General features: G+C 61.9%; 3 protein-coding genes across 3 annotated transcripts; 1 reads left to right on the top strand and 2 right to left on the bottom strand.

Moving 5' to 3' along the window:
• Nucleotides 1-907: 907 nt before the first annotated feature.
• VOLCADRAFT_57885 (uncharacterized protein) lies at nt 908-2,137 on the bottom strand (the record flags this gene model as incomplete). The annotated part of the gene is made up of 1 exon (XM_002947837.1): nt 908-2,137. A coding segment is annotated over one exon (1,230 nt), but the record flags the coding sequence as incomplete, so codon positions are not given.
• A 697-nt stretch (nt 2,138-2,834) lies between these two features.
• On the top strand, nt 2,835-7,994 carry VOLCADRAFT_88236 (uncharacterized protein; the record flags this gene model as incomplete). The annotated part of the gene is made up of 6 exons (XM_002947985.1): nt 2,835-2,837; nt 2,913-5,750; nt 5,961-6,597; nt 6,634-6,719; nt 7,034-7,324; nt 7,551-7,994. 6 exons carry the CDS (start codon nt 2,835-2,837, stop codon nt 7,992-7,994), a joined length of 4,299 nt encoding a protein of 1,432 aa, XP_002948031.1.
• A 1,637-nt stretch (nt 7,995-9,631) lies between these two features.
• VOLCADRAFT_103657 (uncharacterized protein) lies at nt 9,632-20,257 on the bottom strand (the record flags this gene model as incomplete). The annotated part of the gene is made up of 21 exons (XM_002947836.1): nt 20,049-20,257; nt 19,472-19,600; nt 19,128-19,193; nt 18,670-18,790; nt 18,473-18,543; nt 18,172-18,354; nt 16,926-17,208; nt 16,594-16,616; nt 16,092-16,287; nt 15,472-15,675; nt 15,194-15,284; nt 14,644-14,799; nt 14,367-14,408; nt 13,961-14,023; nt 13,449-13,622; nt 12,915-13,028; nt 11,752-12,097; nt 11,215-11,397; nt 10,202-10,323; nt 10,069-10,108; nt 9,632-9,700 (listed from the first exon to the last, which is right to left on the bottom strand). The coding sequence occupies exons 3-21, from the start codon at nt 19,167-19,169 to the stop codon at nt 9,632-9,634; spliced, it is 2,523 nt and encodes an 840-aa protein (XP_002947882.1). The 5' UTR covers nt 19,170-19,193; nt 19,472-19,600; nt 20,049-20,257.
• Between the last annotated feature and the right edge of the window lie 81 nt (nt 20,258-20,338).

The raw sequence follows: 20,338 nt of genomic DNA, 5'->3' as shown, positions 1-20,338 counted from the left end.
AATGTCCGTCTGCAATTCACTTCAGCTGCGTCAAAGGTTTGTGAGCGTCACCGTCTTAACCTCTCCTTTGCAGATGGCTGCGCTACTTGTTCTCCGCTACGCAACCTCGACAGCATGTACCAGCAGTCCGACACTCCCGTCTAACAAGTGAATCAGCGCCGTCTCGAATCCATATCCCGTTAGCAAATGTTCGCGTCATTTCAATGGCATGCACGCAAAAATGCAGAATCCATGCATACAGAGGAACGTCTATCCGCATTCTAGTCCTAAGGCTTGGCAATCGATCAACGCACAATGAAACCTGGTCCGCCTGTCCTCGTCACTCACTCCAACCCATACTAGATTACGCAGAGTCGCCCTCCTCATCATCTTCCCCGTTCTCCTCCCCCTCCTCTCCCTCCCCATGCGCTTTTGCATCCTCCTCGGCCTTTTCATCTACGTCCATACCGTCCTCCTCCGCTTTCGCGGAGGCGCTGTTCCTCTCCCCCCCCTCCGACTCCTGCGAGCCCTCCTCATCCTCTTCTTTTGCCTCAACTTCCTCCTTGGCACCCTTCTTCGCGTTAGCCTTCCTCTTTGTACCTGCCTTCTTCTTTGCGTCGGCGGACTTGGCATTCTTCGCCTTGGCTTTCGCTGGCGCTACCGCGGCCGCCTTTGCCGCTGCTGCGGGCGCGGCCTTTGCCGCCTTTGCCACCGCTGCGGGCGCCGCCTTTGCCGGCTTTGCCGCCGCTGCGGGCGCCGCCTTTGCCGGTTTTGCCGCCGCTGCGGGCGCCGCCGCCACCGGTGCCAGTGCTGTGGAAGGCCCGGCACCGGCGCTGCCTCCCGCCCCTCCTGCAGCTGGCTGAGCCGCCGGCGCCGCCACGGGGGCTGTCACCCCGCCACCGGGCGCCACCTCACCCTGCGGCCCCGCAAGCAACGCTCCATGCTGCCCACCAAAGCATAAAGTGTGAATTCGGCGGTAGCCAAACGCCTTGACGCGGCCCATCTTCTTTGGCACCGGCTCGTCGTCATCGTCCGTGCCCTTGGCAAGCTGCAGGTTGGTGTTGCTGCCCCAGAACCACGCGTCGCCATCGGTGGTGGTACACGCCGAAACGTTGGTGCCGGCGGCTATGGCCTCCACCTTGATGCCGTCCAGTCCGTCCACCTGCTTGGGTTCAGGATGGATGTCGTTCGCGGTGGTAGTGTCCACGTCACGGCGGCCGAGCATGCCATACGTAGCGGCACCGAAGGACAATAGCGCGCCTTTCTTGGTAAGTGCCAGCGAGTGCTGCTCGCCGCCAGCAATGTGCACCACACCAGACAGCGAGTCGACCGACTCGGGCTCCCATTTGATGTTGTCATCGTCGCTCTGCTTGGCGATGCCCAGCTGCCCGCTGTTGTTGAGGCCCCACGCTGCGACGTCACCATTCTTGCCAATAACGAATGTGCTGTAAGCGCCGCAGGCAACGTCCACAGCGGTGGTGTTGCCCAGGGCGTATGGCAGGTGCGCAACGAGGGTAGGCTGGAACAGCTCTGCTGCGGTAGGCTGATATTCTGAGTCCTGGTGGTACGGCTTGACGCGGCCGAGCTGGCCCTGGCTGCCAGAGCCCCATGTCAGCACGTCGCCTCTGTTGGTGAGTAACACGGCGTGGCGCGCGCCACATTCCAACTTTTTGATGCGATCACGCAAGGATTCCGGCTTCCAGATCAGCGCAAACAGGCCCTGCATCTTCACCTTTGGGGTGAAGCCTGACAGCGCCCCGACCTCGTCCTTGAAGAACCCGCAGCCGTAGAGACAGCCGTCCGCGCCAACGGCAAACGTGAACCCGTCACCAGCAGCGACCTGCACGGCCTGCATGCCATTGGGCAGCTGCGCCTGGCCGGGGACGAAGCTGTCGCCCTTAACATCGTCGGATTCCTTTTCCCAGCAGGTGCCGGACGTCTTGCGGCCTAGCGCCCCCTCGTCGTTGACGCCCCAGGTGTACACGTCACCGTCCACCGTGAGCCCAACGGTATGCATGCCACCGCATGCCACCTGGACAAATTTCAGCTCCTCTGAAACTGGCAGCTTCGGCCGTGGAATCTGAGAGCGCGTGTCGGGGTCGTCGGCATCCTCCGGATCCCCCAGCCCCAGTGCTCCGAATGAGTTGGTCCCAAACATGAAAAGCTCTAGCGCTGGCTGTCCAGGAAAGAGGCTGGGAGGTTTGGCAACTTTTGTCACCTTGGGCTCAACGCGACGCCGCTTTGCTGCGGGCTTCTCCGGGGGGGTTGGCGAATCCTCCTTAGCCGGTACAGGTTCGGGCTTGGATGGCGGTGCTGCCTTCTCAGCTGGCTCTTCCCTGTCACGGCGCTTTGAGCCACTCTTGGCAGCGGCTGTCTTCTTCTTCACTACCTCCTCCTCGGCAGGCTTAGCAGCCGCCTTGGACTTTTTCGTTGTCCCTCGAGCCATTTAAATAGGACCAACAATGAAGGAAGTACTATAAATCAAAAATACTAGAAAATAAGCATGTGCAATTTGACTTTTACAAGCGTAAACGCAAATCGTACTGCCTTTACAAGTTGCTACATGCTACACTCCGCTTTTCCACTGTATCAACATATGGGCGTTATCTGCCGTGGTTTCTGCTTTGGGCAATTGGGGTACGAAGAAGCGTTCCATCTACTTTGTGGGCTAGCTTGGATGTTGGAAATGCACATGCAAGGCTTGCAAAGCTTTTGAGCATAATATGCTAAGGCATATAATATTGCACTTGATATGTGTATGATAACAAAAAAATACCTTCGTCGGAAGCGTTCAACAGCGGCATGTGCAGGTCACCCTCAGCCTCCTGAATCTTGGGCACACTGCTGCGGTCACCATGGTAAGAAGAATAGACAATGCATTCCATTAGTCCATGACGGTACACCTCACTCGTGCGCTGGCGTAACTGCATTAGGAGGACGACGCCATGGCGGATCACTTGGAGCCTAATGACGACTCCGACTCCGAAACGCATTTAGAACGTGTCGTGTCAGGGCAGCTGCATGGCGAGGCGGGCAAACGGCGTGGCGACATCACCCTCGCAGAGCTGCAGGAGCAGTTCGCCCGCCTCCAGCACGAGTTCGAAATCTTCCAGGAGGGCAGGACACGCCCGCCAACCCGTTCACGCGAGCATGTGTCAGCAGCGCCCGTCCCGCCGCCCCGGCAACGTTCCCCTAGAGCCGTCGGCAGAGCGGATGGCGAGGCTGGGCGCGTACCCGCAGCCGACGGGCCGCGATCCCAATCGGTGCCGCCTGGCGGCCGGATGCTGCGGAACCCCTCTCCCGCAGACGGCCGCCTGGACCAGATGCGGGTACGTCAACCTTCGGCACAACCTCCGCCACGGGCATCCCGACCGCCGCCAGGCATAGCTGCGAACCCTGCAGCCGGGGCAGCTGCAAGTGCCCCGTCACGGCCACGACCGGTTTCGGAGCGTAGGCTTCCTTCGCCCCCGCCGCCGCATCATCCCCGCAGCGCCAGCAAGGCACCATTTGACGGCCCCGGTGCCAGTCCTGCTGCGGGCCATGGCAAGCCGCCGGCGGGCCGAGCGGAAAAGAAGCTCGTTAAGAAGAAGGTGGAGCGGCCGCCTTGGCGAGACGACTTTGCAGCGGACTCCTCACCGTGGTCCCGAGAGCTGGCGCAGGAGGAAGCGGCTGCAGCGGAAGCAGCCGCGACGGCGGCGGCAGACTCAGGAGCCGCGGTTGGCTGCAACGCCGGCGGCGGCAGTGGCATGGCCATCCCTCGGGCTCCGGACTCCGGACGAGGCCGCGGTGACAAGGAACGCGCGCAAAGGTGGCGAACCGGAGGCAGCAGCGACGGCGGTGGCCGTGACCGGTCGTCCTCTCCAGTACCCGCAGTAACACGAGCAGAGTCACCGGGGGCCCCGGACAAGGGCGTCCCGGCACAGGCGCGGCGGCGGCCACAGCCAGCTGCAGCCGCAAATGCGCGCGCTGCAGCGGTTGCGGCCGCCATGGAGGCGGGTCGTCAGCAGCAGATGTTAGAGCAACACCAGCAGGGCACACGGCAGCAGCAGTCCAAGGGCGGCATGCTGCTAGTCATCCCCTCGGGGCCGGGCGCGGTCGCTGCTCAGCAGGGGAGCCCGCAGCCCGGGTCCGAGGTGCGGCGTATCAGCCCCTGCCGAGCCAGCCAGATCCCCACCTCCCCGTCACCGGGTTTGGACGTACGGCCACGCACACAGCAGAGCCGCATCCCCACATTCCCAAGTCCCCAGCGGCAACAGCAACAGCAACATCAGCAGCTGGACGCGCAAGGTGACGGCGGACGGTGGCAGTCGGGCCCAGGCACCTCAGCTGCGCTCAACGGCATCGCCGTAGCCGCCATCGTCGACCGACTTGTAGTTGACAGCAGCGTGTCGTCCTCGTTCTCGTACGATGACCCGCTGAGCACTTCGGCAGAGAGCAGCGCGCAAACGCCGCCCTCCAATGCATGCGGCAATCCGCACCAGCAACGACGGCGACGGCAATGGGAAGTCCCTGGCGGGGCCGCTGCGGGCAGCAGAGGGACAGCTGCCGCCGCCGTCGCTGGGGGCGACGCGAACCGGCGGGTGTCCTCTCCGGAAGCGGTGGCCGATGCGGTCACTGCGCAGGCTGCTGCACGGCCGCCTCCCGCCGGCGCTGTATCTCCGGCAGCAGTAGGCCGCGTATACAACCCCACGCCGCCCTCCAGCCGGCCGCCCAGCCGCCCCGGCAGCCGCCCCGGCAGCCGGCCCACCAGCAGCACCGGCGAGGCGACCGCCGCCGGCGCCATCCCCCCTTCAATCGGCCACCATCCTCCCCTCACGCCCATGGCCTACACAGAGCAGGACGCCAGGCAACACTCCTCACCTGAGCGACCCACGGGTCATCGTGTTTCCAGTGCAGGTGCCCGGCATCCTCTCCATGCGCGAGGCGGGGGGGAGTCTATTAGTGAGGTCACAATGCCGGACGTCACCTTCGCTGCTGGATTTTCTGGAGGGGGCTGCACCGAGGACCAGACCTCGGTACGCCAGGCACCGCCACTGCAGGCTGCTGCTGCTGCTGCAGTGGATGCAGCTCCTGGCGCCGCTGCTGGACTCACGCACGCTCCGGCCGCCATCGCCCTAGTGGCGCCGGGGATGCGGGCTGATCTGAATCTGCCGGAAGTTGTGCATGGCGGCGGGGCCCCCGGGGTGAGCAAAACAGGCACGGCACGGGGCCCAGGTCCTGGCGGGCCTCGTGACAAGGAGGACTACTTTCGGAAGCTGTCGGCGCTAAAGCGATCGGTGCCCAATGACCCGCTGCGGCGAGTGACGGAGGATGGTGGGAACCAAGCCGCGGCAGGGGCAGCAGCAGCCGGCAGTGGCGGTGGGGCTGGCTGTGGCAGCGCTGCGCAGTCACGGAAATGGATGGACCCGGGCACTGGGGACGCGTCTCTTTCTGCAGCCCCAATGGACGCGGTGGGATCTGCGCCGGCGGCAGTGCGTGCGGCGAGGAGCCGAAACCTTGCGGCCGATGTGCTGGGTGGCATCGCCAGGAGTAGCGGCGGCTGCGGTGACGCGGCGGATGGCGGTGAAGACGTCTCCGGGGATGCAGCGGCAGGGTGGAAGCCCCGGCCAGGCAAGGGCCGCAGTCAGCTGCAGCTGCAGCGCCTCGGCAGCGGTAGCATGGGGGATGTGACAGCGCCAGCGTCAGCGGGTCCCGCACTGGGCGGCGCTGCAGCCGCCGGGGGCCGCACCTCCGAGAGCGGTTACAGCGCCAGGGCTGCATCCCAGGCGCCAGTGCAGCTGCCCATGCTTGGGACTTCGCCACCGCACAGCCCAGCCCGGCTCTCCCCGGGCCGCATGGCACGAGGGCCTCAGCCGGGCCTTGGACCGCGTCCGCAGCAGCAGCAGCCGCAGCAGCAGCAGCAGCAGGTGGGGAGTGGCGCAGGGGAACCGCCTGGAGGTACTGCAGCTGCCAACACCGCGGCCGGCGCCATTAGTGCGGAGCAGTACATGGCCTTTGCGGTACAGAACCCCGAGGTGGCCATGGCGGCGGCGCAGGCCGCGATAAACGCCAATGGCAGCAGGGCGCGAGCCCGCTGGAACGTGCCGCCGCCGCTGCCGGAGGCGGTGGTGGCAACGGCGGTACATCCTCCTGCCCCGCCGGGCTTTGTAGCAGCCGCCGCTGCCGCTGTTTCAAGCGCCTCCCCGCCACCGTGGGTGCATTCGCACCAGCCGCCGGCGCCGCCACCACCGCCACCGCAGCAGCACCACCAGCTGGCGGCGGCCATGGTATCCTCCACCAGCACGGGTAGTACGGCAGTGCCGCTGGTGTGCTCACCAGGCCAGGCGCCGCAGCCCAACCTGGGGGCCATGCACAGCTTGGGGGACAACCATCACGACCTGCGCCGCGCCAACTCAGAAGGGCCGCGCCTGTCCCACGGCAGGGACGCAGGGTCGGGGATGCTGGAAATGGCGCCACCGTCGGGCGCCCTACCCACCAGTGCGCCCTCTGGACCTGGACCTGGGGGCCTCGGGGGCCTGCCCCCACCGCCGGGCGGCCCGTATTACGTAGGAGCGGGTCACCTGCCGCCACCTCAGGGGCCCATAATGCAGGGGCTGTTTCCTGTTGGCAGCAATGTCGGTGGGCCCGCAGGTTGGGCCGGAGCACCTGGGCCAGGGGCGATGAACGAGGGAGCGCTGGACGGCAGCGGCCGGCTGCCAGGGTTCGGCCCAGCTGGCGGCCCCTATACCTCACCGCTGCAGGTGCGTCCTGGAGGGTGACGATGTCCGTGGTTGTGTGTGTACGGATGGGGCCACAGAGCGTTGCAGCCGTACGCTAGAGTGGCCAGAGGACCAGTGGGGAATGGGTATCCGGTGGGATGCTTGGGAAGGGAGTCCGGGGACCCACACGAGGATGGGAATGGCTGCCGTCGATCGGACAGGTTCCCGGGATGCAGCGCCCTAAGGACAGGTGGTTGGGATCGGGTCCACGTCCGTCTTCCATTCTTGCCAAGAAGGGGCTCCCGCACGCCAATAACATGGAGTCCCTGGCCCCGTCTTTGGTCCTGCGTGCGCAGCATATCCGACCCGCCATGGTCCCGCCAGGCGAGATGTGGGCGGGTGGGCCCGGAGCGGGCCCAGGCCCTCCTCCCCACATGCACATGGCCGGCTTCCCGCCACCACCACATCCACCGCCCCACTGGAATGGCTACGGCTACGGACAGGGCGGTGGCAGGCCTCCTGGGTACCTGGGACCCGGGGCCGCATTGCCCGGAACGCTGGAGGGGCACGGACCCCTGGCTCACACCGGGCCCATTGCCGACCCATACAAGCCGCAGCTCTTCAAGCGCAACTCGAATGGCCACTACGTGAGCTGGGCTTGAAGTTGATATCGAGGCGTGTGGGAGGGGTCCAAGCTAAGCAGCATTGTTTTGACGATGTTTTCAGAAGCCGCACATTTCACCCCTAGTAAAACGTCCCATGCCCTTGTGCATTCTTGACCATCGCCATTTCAAGGCAGCGGTTGCCATACCGCCTCGCCCAACGTCTCGCTGTCTCGCCCGACGTGGCCATGCGCCCACGTTCTCTTTGCAGGATGGCTTTGGCGGTGCCGGCTTGGGTTACGCTTCCGCACCGCCCGGCGCTTCAGGCGCTGGACCCAGCTACAGCTCTGGTGGCGGCGCCGCGGCCAGTCCCGACCTGCCCGACTACTTGCGTGTTTCCATGTCCCGTATGGTGGCTGGTTGGTCAGCGCCCAACGCTAAGCATGGTGCGCTGTCCGGCTTCAATGACGTGTGGCAGCACCGAAACAACAGCCGGCCGCCAGCGGGACCAGGCATGGCGGTGCACGGCAGCGGTGGGGTTCCCGGTCCGGGGCCCTCCGGGGTGCCTGATGGCGGGGCGCCGGTTAGAGGCCCGAGCAGCGGCGGTGGAGGTGGGGGCGGAGGCCGTGAGACCGGATTTGAGGGGCTGTCCCTCGAGGCGGTGCTGGCGAGCAAGCCCAAGAAGGAGATGCCTAATTTCACTAAGAAGACCTAGCCCGGCTGTGCAGCCCTGTTGAAACACACAGCTTGACTAGTCAGGGCAACTCATTCACTTGTGGACGCAGCAGTGGCCTTGTGGTGAAAGGCAACCGCAGCTGGGGCATTTGGGCCTGGTTGCTACTTGGTGCGGAGCGGGATGTGTGGCTAGACGCTGGCAATGTGCAGGGCGCACTATGACCGTATTTATGCTTGTATGTATGTAAGTTTGTACAATGTGTGGGTTGCAGGGTATTGACTGCGTAACGCGACAAGTTGTTTACATGGCTGATGCAACCGGCCATGGGGATGATGAGTTGTTTTGGCAGGGAAAGGTTTTATGCGAAAAAAGGGGGCTACGGAGGGGAATGAGTTTCTTTATGCCACGCTGCAGCAGCAGCCGACGCGGTTTGAAGTTTGAAGTGATGTCGCATTTTCGACCATTAGGACGCCGCGGCAACGCTCAAGAGGAGCCACATTAGCAACAGCAGGATGGAGATGCTCGCCCCGACCCAGGCGACTGTTCGTTCGTGATAGGTTTTAAGGAACGATTCCGACTGGGACGGCGTATTGCTTTTACCCAACTCGCTTAGATTCATGCGACCTGTCTAGGGTAACTATATTTTTTATGTTGTGGCCCCTCGCTGCAGTGCACCTAGCCATACACAGCCCGGCGTTTCCGGTCAATGAACGATCGGCCGGCAGCCAGCATCATCTACCGGCGGCAAACTGCGTAGGCAGCACCGCCTTCACGGAATTTCATCTTAACGGCATCATGGCGCATCGCGCCAAGCCGCACCGCATTCGCATGCGGGCAGCTCAGAGGGCACAACTTTTTGTTGTTGTTGTTGGCGGTGGTGGTGGTGATGGATGATCGGTCCGTGGGTCCAGCCACGATAGCCGCTGTCGCATGACCCTACCTGTTCCTTACATTCCAGGCCCAACCGGTATGCTGGCCGGTTGGTTGCTGCTTGTACATATACACCATGACCTTGACATGTACGACACGGTAGCCATGTATGGCGACACCCAACCTCTGTGTACAACGCCTAGCAATTCATTATCTTAAACAACAGATGCCGCTGTGCCGCTCGAGTGCCATCTGCAGCGAACACTCCTTCACAGTTCAATGCTGGACCGTCGGCCTCGCATAAAGATAGAAGTATCACTTTCATACTCGGGCAGATACGGGGAAGGGGTATGCTTTCCTGTATGGGCCGACGTGACCAGGCGTGGGATGGAGCTTTTAAAAAAAGTGTGTCATCACCTATACCAAGCACTTGCACCGAACAATTGAAAGGTCCCATACGTGCGCACATTGCACATCCCCTCCACGCATACGCCACTCTCCGTGCCAAGCCTCACAGCCCGGATCACCACAACCGCTCCAAACCATACCCGATATGCAATCCCACAAATACACTCTGAAACCTAAACGGCTCTGAACAACTCTCTCTCACCAGTACGCGTAACACAGCCAGCCGGAACCCAGCTAATCAAGCAAACGCTCCGGAAGCCCCCTTCCATGGGGCCGAACATCCGTATAAAACCTTAATAGCTGGACGGGGTTAACGGCGTCAGGTGTTGGCCGTCATCAGTGCCCGTGCACATCACGCCAGCTGCTCTTTTTCAGTCGGCGACTTTTACCTGCTGCGGCTACGCCGTCGGGACCCGGCTCCACCTCCCCTCGGTGACTGAGATCGAGATCGAGACCTCGATCGACCCCTGCACAGGAGGAGCCGTGGAGTCGGGTGGTGACATACATGGGGGGCCCGCTTTGGATCGGGGGGCCCGCTTTGGGGCTTTCGGGGTGGACAGGATTTGCTTCCTTATGCAGTGAACATGCCGTTCTATGTCAAACCTCCGGGTTAGCAGACTGAACATTCCTTCACACTCCAACACCAGACAGCGCAGAGGGCATAGCAGCACCACCGACATAATTCTTATTATAATATTCTCAGCGGGCTGACAGTTCACCGGAGCCGCGCAAGGCCGCCCTCTCGAAGGGCTTGCACGGGCTCGCACGCCGCCCACTTACCTCGCAGTCCTCCTTAACGGGGATTGGGGGATACCTGTTCCCAATCCAACACTACCTGGCATTGCTGGAATTCAGCCGTGCTGCGCTGCTGCTTCCTGGCAGCAGTGCGCATCGGTGATGGGCTGGTGGCTCTAACCCTCCCCAACTGCGGCGCTCGGCTCAGGCGTCCCTCCCAGCCTCCCAGTTACCTGCGGTACGAGTCGTAATCGGACCTGTCCCTGTCCCGCTCCCTGTCTCTCGCAGGCGGCGAGGGCGAGCGGCGCATGACCACCCTCTCCAGAGCCTGACGAGCCTCCTTCTCCTTCTCCACCTGCGATTTAGGTAGGTGGCCCCAACAGCCGAACGCCAAGCAAGGAAGGGTTAAGAAGTCTGCCATGTACTTAGCGTACCATGATTGCGATAAGGCCTTATTGACACCTTGCGTTCATCTTTGGCTTTTGGGGATCCGCCCTTTTCCAGACCCGCTGGGGGGACATACGTCGCCGAGATGCTGGACAAGTGCCACAGAGGAGCGCTACACAAGGTAACCTGCTGCCCAGGTTGTACCACCGTGTGCAGGTTGTGGTTGACCCAAAATAAGGGTGAGCGGTTTCGCCTACAGCTGCACTGCTGCCGCAGACACGGCAACGTCGTTTGTGTTCTTGCTTCCTCAACACCGGCCGCTGCCACTGGGTGGATCAACGAAGCGACATCAAACCCCTGGCCAATCCCCGTACACCGGCACGCCAAACCCTTCTCTCTGTCCCAAATCTCGCATCCACGGGCCCTTGCCAAGGGAGGCACTCATTAAATCTCCCCCTCTTGCGGACACAGAACCGCCTGCCAACTGCCGAATGTTATACTGGGGAAATGCCCATAACGTCGGTTTTGCAAATGTACGCAAGTTCTTCCAGCTGCCTCAGCAAGACGTGTCCGTGAGAGCCGACGTCGGCCCTTCGTCCCCTTTATCCTCCTCGGGGGGTGCGCGGAACACCCGGGGCCCTGCCTGCCCTCCCGAACGGCGTCAGCAGGCAGCGAGCTTGAGGGAAAGGACGAGGGGAGGGGTAAAGAGGCACTGCCTGATAGCAGCAGCAGACACGCAGCAGCCCGGCGGCTGCTCTGTGCTCTGCGCAAGCACTGGCCGTTCCTGTCAGGAACCACGGCCGCTGCCGCCATCGCCGCAGAGCCCGCCATGCCTCTCGCCTCCCCTCATGACACCGACCTGCAGCTTCCTCTGTGCTGCCACCAAGTGGTCCTTCTGCGCCTGCTTGTTCAGCTGGGCGGCCATGATGCGCTTCAACCGCTCCTGGGGAGTTTCCTTGACGGCCGCGGCGCCCGCGGGGCCGCTCCCGCCAGCTGCCGTAACTCGACCTCCCGCAGTCGCACCGCCGCCAGGCATCGTTCCCTGGGAAGGCAACACGGGTGGGTCAGGGCCGGGCGGGCGGAGCCCCGCGGAGTGGTGCAGAGCTAGGACAACGGTGGTCCCCCCCAAGCTTAAAGTTGCAGCGCGGTAACGGTGTGTCAATCCGTTATAGGCAAGCAGAAGAAAGCAAAGGAGCGCGAACACGAGAGGTGGGAGAGAAGGCCTGTACACAGGGGCTTGGGGCCTTGTGTCGCCGACCGCAAGCAACATCGCCAGTCCGCCGGTCGTGAAGGCTAGAACAAGCACCATCCCTCATGAGCCGCTGCGGCCGGCAAGGCACGATGCGATACGGGATGCAGTTGCAGCGGCCCGGGCAGCGTGTTAAATCGGTCTCACCTTGGGCGCCCCGTAACCCGAGGTGCTCGTGCCGGAGCCCGATCGCTGCCGGTCACGGAGCCGGTCGGCCTCGCTACTGCCGCTGGGTCGCTCGTGGTCCCGGCTATCGCGGTCCTGGTCACGATCCCGTTCCCGCTCCCGGCTCCTGCTTCGGCTTCTACTCCGGCTTTGGCTTCGGCTACTCCTCCGGGAGTGCTCGTAGCGACGGCGGTAGCTGTAGCCATGGTAGTTGCGCTCCCGCTCCCGTTCCCGTTCCCGTTCGTCACGTTCGCGCTCCCGGCGGCTTCCGCCTCCTCCGCCGCCCCCGGTTCGGCCATCCCGGCGGCCTCCCTCCGCAGCGGCCGCTCTGTGCGTGTCAAGGCACCCCGTGCGTGCACGCCCAGTTCGTCCAGACGTCCGTCCGCCCGCAGCACCGGACGAGGGCAGCCGTCCAAGAGGGAGGGATCAGTACTTCCCGCACAACGTGTACAACGTACAAGTTCCGCACACACGTGCGGGGCTGTTCGTAAAAGCCGGTGGACCCACGGACGGCAGATTGGTTTTTGATGCGGGTATGTGGGGGGCATCATCATCATCCCGCGTCCGCTTCAGCGCGAAGTATATATACGTACTCCACATTTGCGCAACCGCAGAAGCGGGCCAGCTCGCCCAAAGGCGTGGGTGACCGCAAACACCACACTACGCCTTGCAACGCGAGGCTACGGCGAAAGGAGAGATGACGGACTTCGTGTCATATGTTTGGGGTTTCAGGAATTGCTCCACGCAACGCTGGAACGGGTTCCAGCCCTGCACGGGGTCCTAGGGTACCTTCATCATTAACGCAACGCCGTGCCATCACCTCGCACAGCCGTCATACGCTAATAACGCCGACGCGCACTCACACGGCACAGGAGGAAGCGTCTGCAAGTCATAGCAACCCATAACACAAAGCACGGCTTTACACGGCCTTGCGCTCCTTCACCAAAAGTGACCGACGGGCTGGACCGCAACCCTCCACCCACAGCCTTTCCTGCCCATCCCCTTCCCCGACCCAGTGCTCCAGCCTTGAGCCACCAGCAGTAGCCGCAACAGAGCACTGGGCGGCAGCGGCGGCTGCCGCCCACACCGGGGCACTTGCTGCCCCGCACCACCGTAATCTGCCCAGCCCCTCCCCTCATCCACACCGTATCGCTTGGACGCTAGTGGGCGGCAGAGGGATGGGTTGCGCGCCCAAGGCCGCGGGGTCGGGCATGTCGGGCAACGCATCCAGAATGGCCTCCTCGCGCTCAAACATAGACCTGGCGGTGGCCGCGGGACGGGCGGGGCCGGGGCGAAGACGATCACGTTATCATGGGGGGCCCCACAACTATAGGCGATGTGGACGTGAGAACTAAAGCGAGAACGGCGTATTACAACAAAAAGGCAATCGTTGCAATCAAACGTTGCTTTAATTGGGTATGCAGAGCACAACCGGGCCACATCGGCTGAGGGGCTTACTGGCAACAGTTTTGAGAACGGCTACATGTGGACCCCTCGACCTGCAGGCTGTCTGCAAGGACTGTTTTGAGGTTATCGTAGGGACTGCCCGCATGCTGAGGGTGCTGACCGCAGCAACGGTGCTCACAGAACCATCCTCCATAGCTCTTAAAGGAGTCCAAAGTTGGCAGCTTTTGCCGCTCCTCATAAGGCGCAGCAAGCCAACCCAAACCATCTGTCACCTGTCGATGGAGGGCCGGTTTGCCGCCAGCTGCTGCTGCACCAGCGCGGCAGCCACACCGCCGGACCCGCCGCTGGGCCCCGCCCGGCCGCTGGTAACCCCGCGAGATCCGGGAGCCAAGGCGGACGAGAACTCCGTAATGTATTGTGTACGACCGCTTTCCGTGTAGCGGTGCCTGCATGCAGGCAGTTTATAGGTAATCGGGGGAAGGCGAGCAAGATGGCCGCTTCGATACCCAGGACGAAACTTCTCCCATAAAGCCCTCCGCATGTTCCAGTGTAGATTCCCGCCTCGCAACCCCACTGGGGGCTGCAGCTTCCGAGTCACATCCTCCCGTTTTATCCTCCCCTCAATACTTCCCTCCTAACAATGATACACGAGGTCTGTAGTTTAGTTTTCTACGATGTGCGATATATTCACATCCGCGTCTGTGCGACATGCAAGTATGCAAAACCTGAACAGATGTACACACTCTCCCGCATCTTCCCCGGGAAAGTAACCCCCGGGCCGCACCTCCCCGGCGACCTCGACCGCGAACGAGTACGTGAGCGCGATCTGGATCTGGATCTGGAGCGCCTGCCAAGACGTTATGGGATTCCAAATAACCACATGGACGAGCCCGGAGCCCAGCAGGTGCGTGACATGTCCACATACGCAGAGGAATAACCATTTGCAAGAAGCAAACAACATCACCCCATCAACTAGCGCATTAGCAGCAGCAACTAGCCAGAGGGGGCGGGGTGCCTGTGGGAGGAGCGATGGTCCGCCTCCAGAGGGGGAGCAGCTGAGCTACAGGGCTGGGGGTTTGCACGTGCTTGTTCCTAATAGCGCCAGGCACAACCCTCCATCAAGACCGGTCTTGGACCTAAGCCCCTGTGAGTTTCCTGCACCCTCCTGCCGACCCAGTCACCATTCGCACCTGCGCCGGTGGCCGCCGTCATCTGCAGCGTCGCGGGCAGGCCTGCAGTGCCGGGAAGTGGGCTACTAGGTTGAGGGTTGCCGGCACGGGCGCCGAAGGCACAATACCAAGGCCTAGGTGAAAAATCCCATATGGGAGATCAGCGAAATTGAATTGAAGCTGCCATACCGCGTAGGGGCGGAAAAAACCATGTTCAGCCCTTACCACTGGGTGCGGTCAGTGTTTCGTGACGGCACGCTGATGAGAGCTGCTCCCTAACTCCGGCCCCTCTACCTACCTGGGCGGCAGGATACGGATGTTGTCCTGAGCGGCCGACCTGGGGGGCGGCTGTGTCCAGTCCCTGGCGGGGCCGATGGGCGCGCCGGTGGGGTCCAGACCCATACCCGCCATCCGCCGGGCCCGCTCTCGGGCGTTCTTGCGGCTCACACGGCGCCTGCGAGCGGTGCGGCGACGGCGACGGAAAGGGCGGCAGTGTAGGTGAAGGCACACGCAACACCGGGTATGGGTGCCAGGGAGATCCCAGGAAGGGGCAGACTGAGGGACCGGTCCTTTCTGACAGAGGGTGCTCCTTCCCCCACCGGCTACCATGGAGGCACACGGGGGCGCTTAGAGTGTAGTGGGAAGCGGCGAGGCACATGATGGCTCCTGCAACGCTGCCTTGCCCCATCTGGATCGCCCTCCCTGCCCTTGCCTCAGAGCAGGAATCAGCTGGAACTACGGGCAGTCGCTCAGGTTGTTGTAAACCTCGACAGAATTCATTATCCCGGACCTCAACACCTGATATTTTGTGCATTTGCATCACGGCGCTCTCCCCCCCCCCCGCTGACCTGGGTGGCTTCCGCATCCGCGCCTCGTCCTCGCCCTCCTGCTGCAGCGTCCGGTGGAGGCGGTAGGAAAAATCGGTGAGGCCGTACTGTTCTGCGAGTTCGCAAGTGTGTGGACGCGGGAAAGGGTGGGGTAACTTATAAGTGGGAAAGGGCCCGGGACCCATAAGATGTGCGTGTGTGTATTTAAGTATGGGGCGGCGATGGAACGTGCGTGAACCAGGCCCCAGGATGCATGTGCAGCGGCCATGCCCCCCCTCTCTTTTGCCCTCACTCCTCACCCGCGATATCATCAATGCGGTCGTCCTCCGCCTCCTGCCCCGCATCGGCGTCTTCACTGGCCCCTTCCACATCCTCATCATCGCTATCGTCGTCATCATCGCTGTCTGAGGAGCAGCTGCTGCTATCACCGGCCCCCGCGGCGGAGCCGCTACCACCAGCGTTGCCGCCGTAGTTGAAGCCGACGGCGGCAAACACGCCCGTGCCTGCGGGGCAGCCCCCGCCCAGTTTTTGTCGCGACTCACGGGTCGGGTTGAGTAGCGGCGACGCGGTGAGTTCTACAGTCCAGGACTGGATCCAAAGCCTTGATTTGGGTGCTGTCCGCTTTTGGAAAGCACTTTCGGTAATGTCCAACCATAGCGCCGCGACCTGATCCAGGGACTAGCCCGCACCCAACGTGTCATGCATGTTTCGTCTGCCTGTGCTTTTCACTTGCTGTCGCCAGCATCTGCCTGGGTGTATGTGGTAAGACACCTTCGCAGTTCCTCTGCGCGCCAACTCTACCCCACCCCACAGGTTCCCATCCGCACCCTCCCCCCAGCGCGCTCCTCCCATCAGCTGCCTTCTTGGCCCCAGCGAACAGCCGCGAACATATGCAATACGAATACGCACACGCACCCACCCGTCGCCGGCATAGCAATGCCCAGGGGTGGCGGGTGGCGCTGCCCAGCTGCGGCCGCCGCTGCCGCCGTGGCCGCCGCCCTCATGGCGGCCCGTATCTCAATATTCTCCTGTCGGGCGAATGCCAGACCCTCCGGCTCAGTCAGCCCCTTGCCCACCAGCCGAACCGCATCCCGAAAGCTCTCAAAGCGCAGCGACTGGAAGGAGAGGGGAAGCCACGGGGGTTGGGGGGTAATGGATGAAGATGTACAACCAATGGTCAGGTGCATGTAGTTTTCTATGACATGGATGCTGCAGGTGGATGGGAGAGGAGAGGACGTGGGACGGGACTGGCAGTGGCGGGCGCGGCGCGTGAAGCACGCTCCAGTTGACACAAAGAACGATGAAGTGCCGATGTTGCGGCACAGTGGCCGGGGCGGAGTATGTAACGGAATGCGTTGCGAATCCAACAGCCGGTGGCATTACGAGGGGTGGCCGCGTGCGGCGCATGCTCTCATCCGGACCTGCGTCTGGACGTTTTGCACATCTGGCGGTGCATAGCATGATGGCGGCACGTACAGGAGAGGGAGGGGAAAATGAGCCGGAGTTCCGACGCGGACTATTCTTGCCCTGCTTAACAACCGGCACCCTAATCGTACTGCGTAAGGAACTCTTCCGGTAAAGCATGTAACGTTTCGGAAGACATTTGGAAAAACCACAGCGCAGCAGACACGGAAATTGTGCTGGGTGTCCTGTACTTGAGAGCGGTCTCCACGGCCTACACCTTGACGGCTTCTGCCAAAGTCCCCTTGCCCAGCCAAGCGACCTCCGAGCGGGGAACACGCCGGAAATGCACGTTCACAGGCATTGCGGCCAGAGCGCTGCCAACCCAGCTTGTCCCGCAACAACACCTGCTCTAGCTTTTCCTCCTGCGGGTTCTTGGGCCGCGTCCAAGCTGAAGCATCGGGTTCCTTGTAGAAGTCCAGAAGTGCACGCCCGTCAAATCGGTCGATGAGAGTGCCACCATTTCCCCACGGAATCAAGCCAATCCCGTTTTCAAGGTTTTGATGTTGCTCTGAGTTCCTGAAAATCTTACAGGAACGGCCTTCAACAAACAAGTGGTTCAGTGGATGCTCGACCTACAAGAGGAGAGGTCAGCAGAAAAGTTTGGGTGAACTTCGTGTGCTTTCCTTGACGGCGAGGTACCCGATGCTAGCTGCTGGCACCTGTGTCTCCGCTATTTCAGCTTTTCGTTCCGCGCGCCGCTTATTGTCCTCGGAAATCTCCTTGAGTTTACGCGCATGAGCTCGGGCGTCATGATAATAGCTTGCCATCCTTACAATGCATGTGAACGATAATAGCAAACCAAATTCAATTTCCCAGTTTTCAATTTTTGGGCAACCTAAGCATGCAAATTAACCACCCGACCGTGACGAAGCGTCGTACAGTACAGCAACGAACACTGCATCGGCACCAGCATTGCACATCCGCACAGATGACCTCTTCAATCATCCTAGATGAACCCGCGACTATGCAGCACGGGCGGCTTTTTGTGCTTACTTCCGACAAGTAAGCACTCGCCGTACACAATGAGCCGCTGTAGTATATATGTACATTGGCCACATGGTAGCAGCCCACGCTGGGTTGGCAATGGCAGCTGTCACCATGTAACTGTCATCGACTACCTCAACGACATTGAAACCCCGAAAAACTCCTCCAGAGAATCCAACCAACCTTCCCATCCAAATCTACAGCAAAACAAAGCCAACCCCCTTCCCAACCACGTAATGCAAATGGAAATCCATGCGCGGTGGAGAGGCCGAAGCGTTTGCCCTGGATTGCATATGCTCCTTTCCATGATGAAAACTACGGACTGAAAAATGCTGCGTACCCTGACGGTCTTGGATGGCTGCGAACCGCCCTGCCCAACCACAACACTTTACAGCCCTGCCACTGCCACCGCCCTTCCAGTTTACACTTTTGAACCCCGCCAAGTCATGATTCCTCGTTCAAGCCGCTGCCTTATCAAGGCCCGCTCACGCCACCTTATGGGCTCTCATAGTACACGTCAATCACTGGGCCCTGTGCGGCCGCCCGCGGACCCTGAGTCCATTTGCTGTCGGCAGCTCTGGGCCGCGAAGGGTAGGGTTGGCCTTGACCGCCGTATCCAGAGTATCTATCGTAACCCTGTTGGTACGGGCCGTACCCCGGATATGGCGGCACAGCATTGCCGTACAGCCGTGGATCCACCCCAGGGCCTGCACCACTACCGGGCTGTGCGGGGCCTGTTGGGGTGGCAGCGGAAAGCGGGGTGACGGGTTAGCCACCGAGGCCAGGGAGCTCGGCACCGCACTCCACTCAGGCATGCCTCTGTCAATACGACGCCTTGGAAAGAGGCCGCACCGCAAAGCCAGCACACAATGCCCCGGGGCTAGGGGACGTGTCGTGGTTTGCGGCAATCCGCATCGCGCCTGCTGCAACGAGGCAATGCGTTATGACACAATACGCCACCACACCACAGGAGAGTTGTACCACCCAATTCCCATCCCACGGGCGTTCCGCCTTCACGTACCCTGACCTCCGCTCCACCGCCACCTCACCTTCCGGGCCGATGCCGCCTCTGTCCGGGCGCCCGCCTCCCGACAGGAACGGCACCTGCAGCCCGAACACCTGGTGTGCTGTGTACACCGCCAGCACGACTGTTCCCACAGTCAGGATGAACTGCAGCAGGAGGGAGGCGCGTTGCATGGGGGATGACAACATGACAGTAGGAGCGAGAAGCGTATCAAAAAGGAGGGGTGCGCAAGCCGGGAGCTTCGCGACGACACTTCACGGCGGCAACACAAAAGGCACGCACGGAAAATCTAGCGAGACTGACCTTCAAGGTTATCAAAAGATGCAGGGCGGTGCAAGGCAAAGGCGTGCCATAAAGGCATTGGCGAGGACGGAAGCCTCGCCAGGCCAACCTTTCAGGCTGTGGTAGTATTCATCGTGATGCGACAACTGATGTGAGCTGCCACCCTCCCCATCCCTGTGGGGCCCATCCCAGTCCTCTTACCGATAAGACACTTTGCAGCAGTGCCATACCCAGCAGCGCCATAGCACCCTTCACGCTGTTCTCTACCTGCATAGCATAGGATTGGCAGCAACCCATGCCCTAGACAGGTTACATACGTGTGCGATTGGTACATACATAGTATCACGACCTAACCCCTTCTGCCACCAACTCCAACCGCCACGACAGGTTGCAGCCAATTAAAATTACAGTTTCATCCGGCCTTGATACCCTCTACCCTGGCTCCTCTGATGCAGTGTACCCGGCATGTACAGCGTGGCAGTGGACGGTGCCTTCCCCCGCCAAACCTGAGCGCACCCTACCCAGCAGCCTCCCCAGACACCCACCGCGCGGCGTTTGACGTGTGAGGGCAGCAGCGACAATACCCAATTGGAAAGGGTGCCAACCACGGCGGAAAGAAAGCCAGCGACTGCGTCCACCACCACTCGGGCAATTTCTGACAGCGGGTCGGAGTCCTGCGGGCGCGAGGGAGAGGCGTGTGGACGCGTCGGTGCCTACGGGGCGGCGCTTGGGCGGGCGTCGCCAGGGTGCAGCTGAGCGAATCATATTTTGAAGCGGAGGACTGAGCCTCCGCCCCACCCTACCAGGAAACCTTGCTCCGGGGCGCTGCATGGCCCACATTGTGGAGCCCAGCATGGGGCGGATTGCAATCGCGACGAGGCCGGTGGCCACGTGTATCGGTGAATGAGGTTGTCGCGCGCGTATGGCGTGGGAAGATGAACTTGATTGGCCCTGACTCAAGCCCCACCCCGTCCTCGCATTGGGTCATTCTCAGCAAAAGGACAAAACTGCCACAAGCCCACAGAGCGTCTGGTAGCGCGTCTGGTAAGATCACGCGCAGTGATCCCCATCTCTCATGTTGGTAGCAGGCCTACATAAGTCCGCCACTGGGGACTCGCTCACTTGCACACCCTGGCCCCCGTCGTAGCTTGTGCAGGGGCCGTCCGGGGGCCTCTCAGGCGCAGGTGAAGGGCGCGGCCGTGCGCCGGGGGGAGCTGCCCGTGGGTCTGAGTATGCTCCCTGCGCCACAGGCCAGTCGGTCCCTGCCGGGTAGGGACCATAGCTCCAATCTGCTGCCGCAGCTATGTGGTGGCTGAGTCGCGGCCGTTGACCTGACCGCGTGCGTGTGGGTACAAGAAGGGCCCGAGCGCCCCGGCACGGCCAACCAATGACTGAGCTCATGCTAGAAACCT

The sequence above is a fragment of the Volvox carteri genome, assembly GCF_000143455.1.
Source record: "Volvox carteri f. nagariensis unplaced genomic scaffold VOLCAscaffold_8, whole genome shotgun sequence".
Lineage (NCBI taxonomy): Eukaryota > Viridiplantae > Chlorophyta > Chlorophyceae > Chlamydomonadales > Volvocaceae > Volvox > Volvox carteri.
This window is presented reverse-complemented; position numbering and strand designations above follow the sequence as displayed.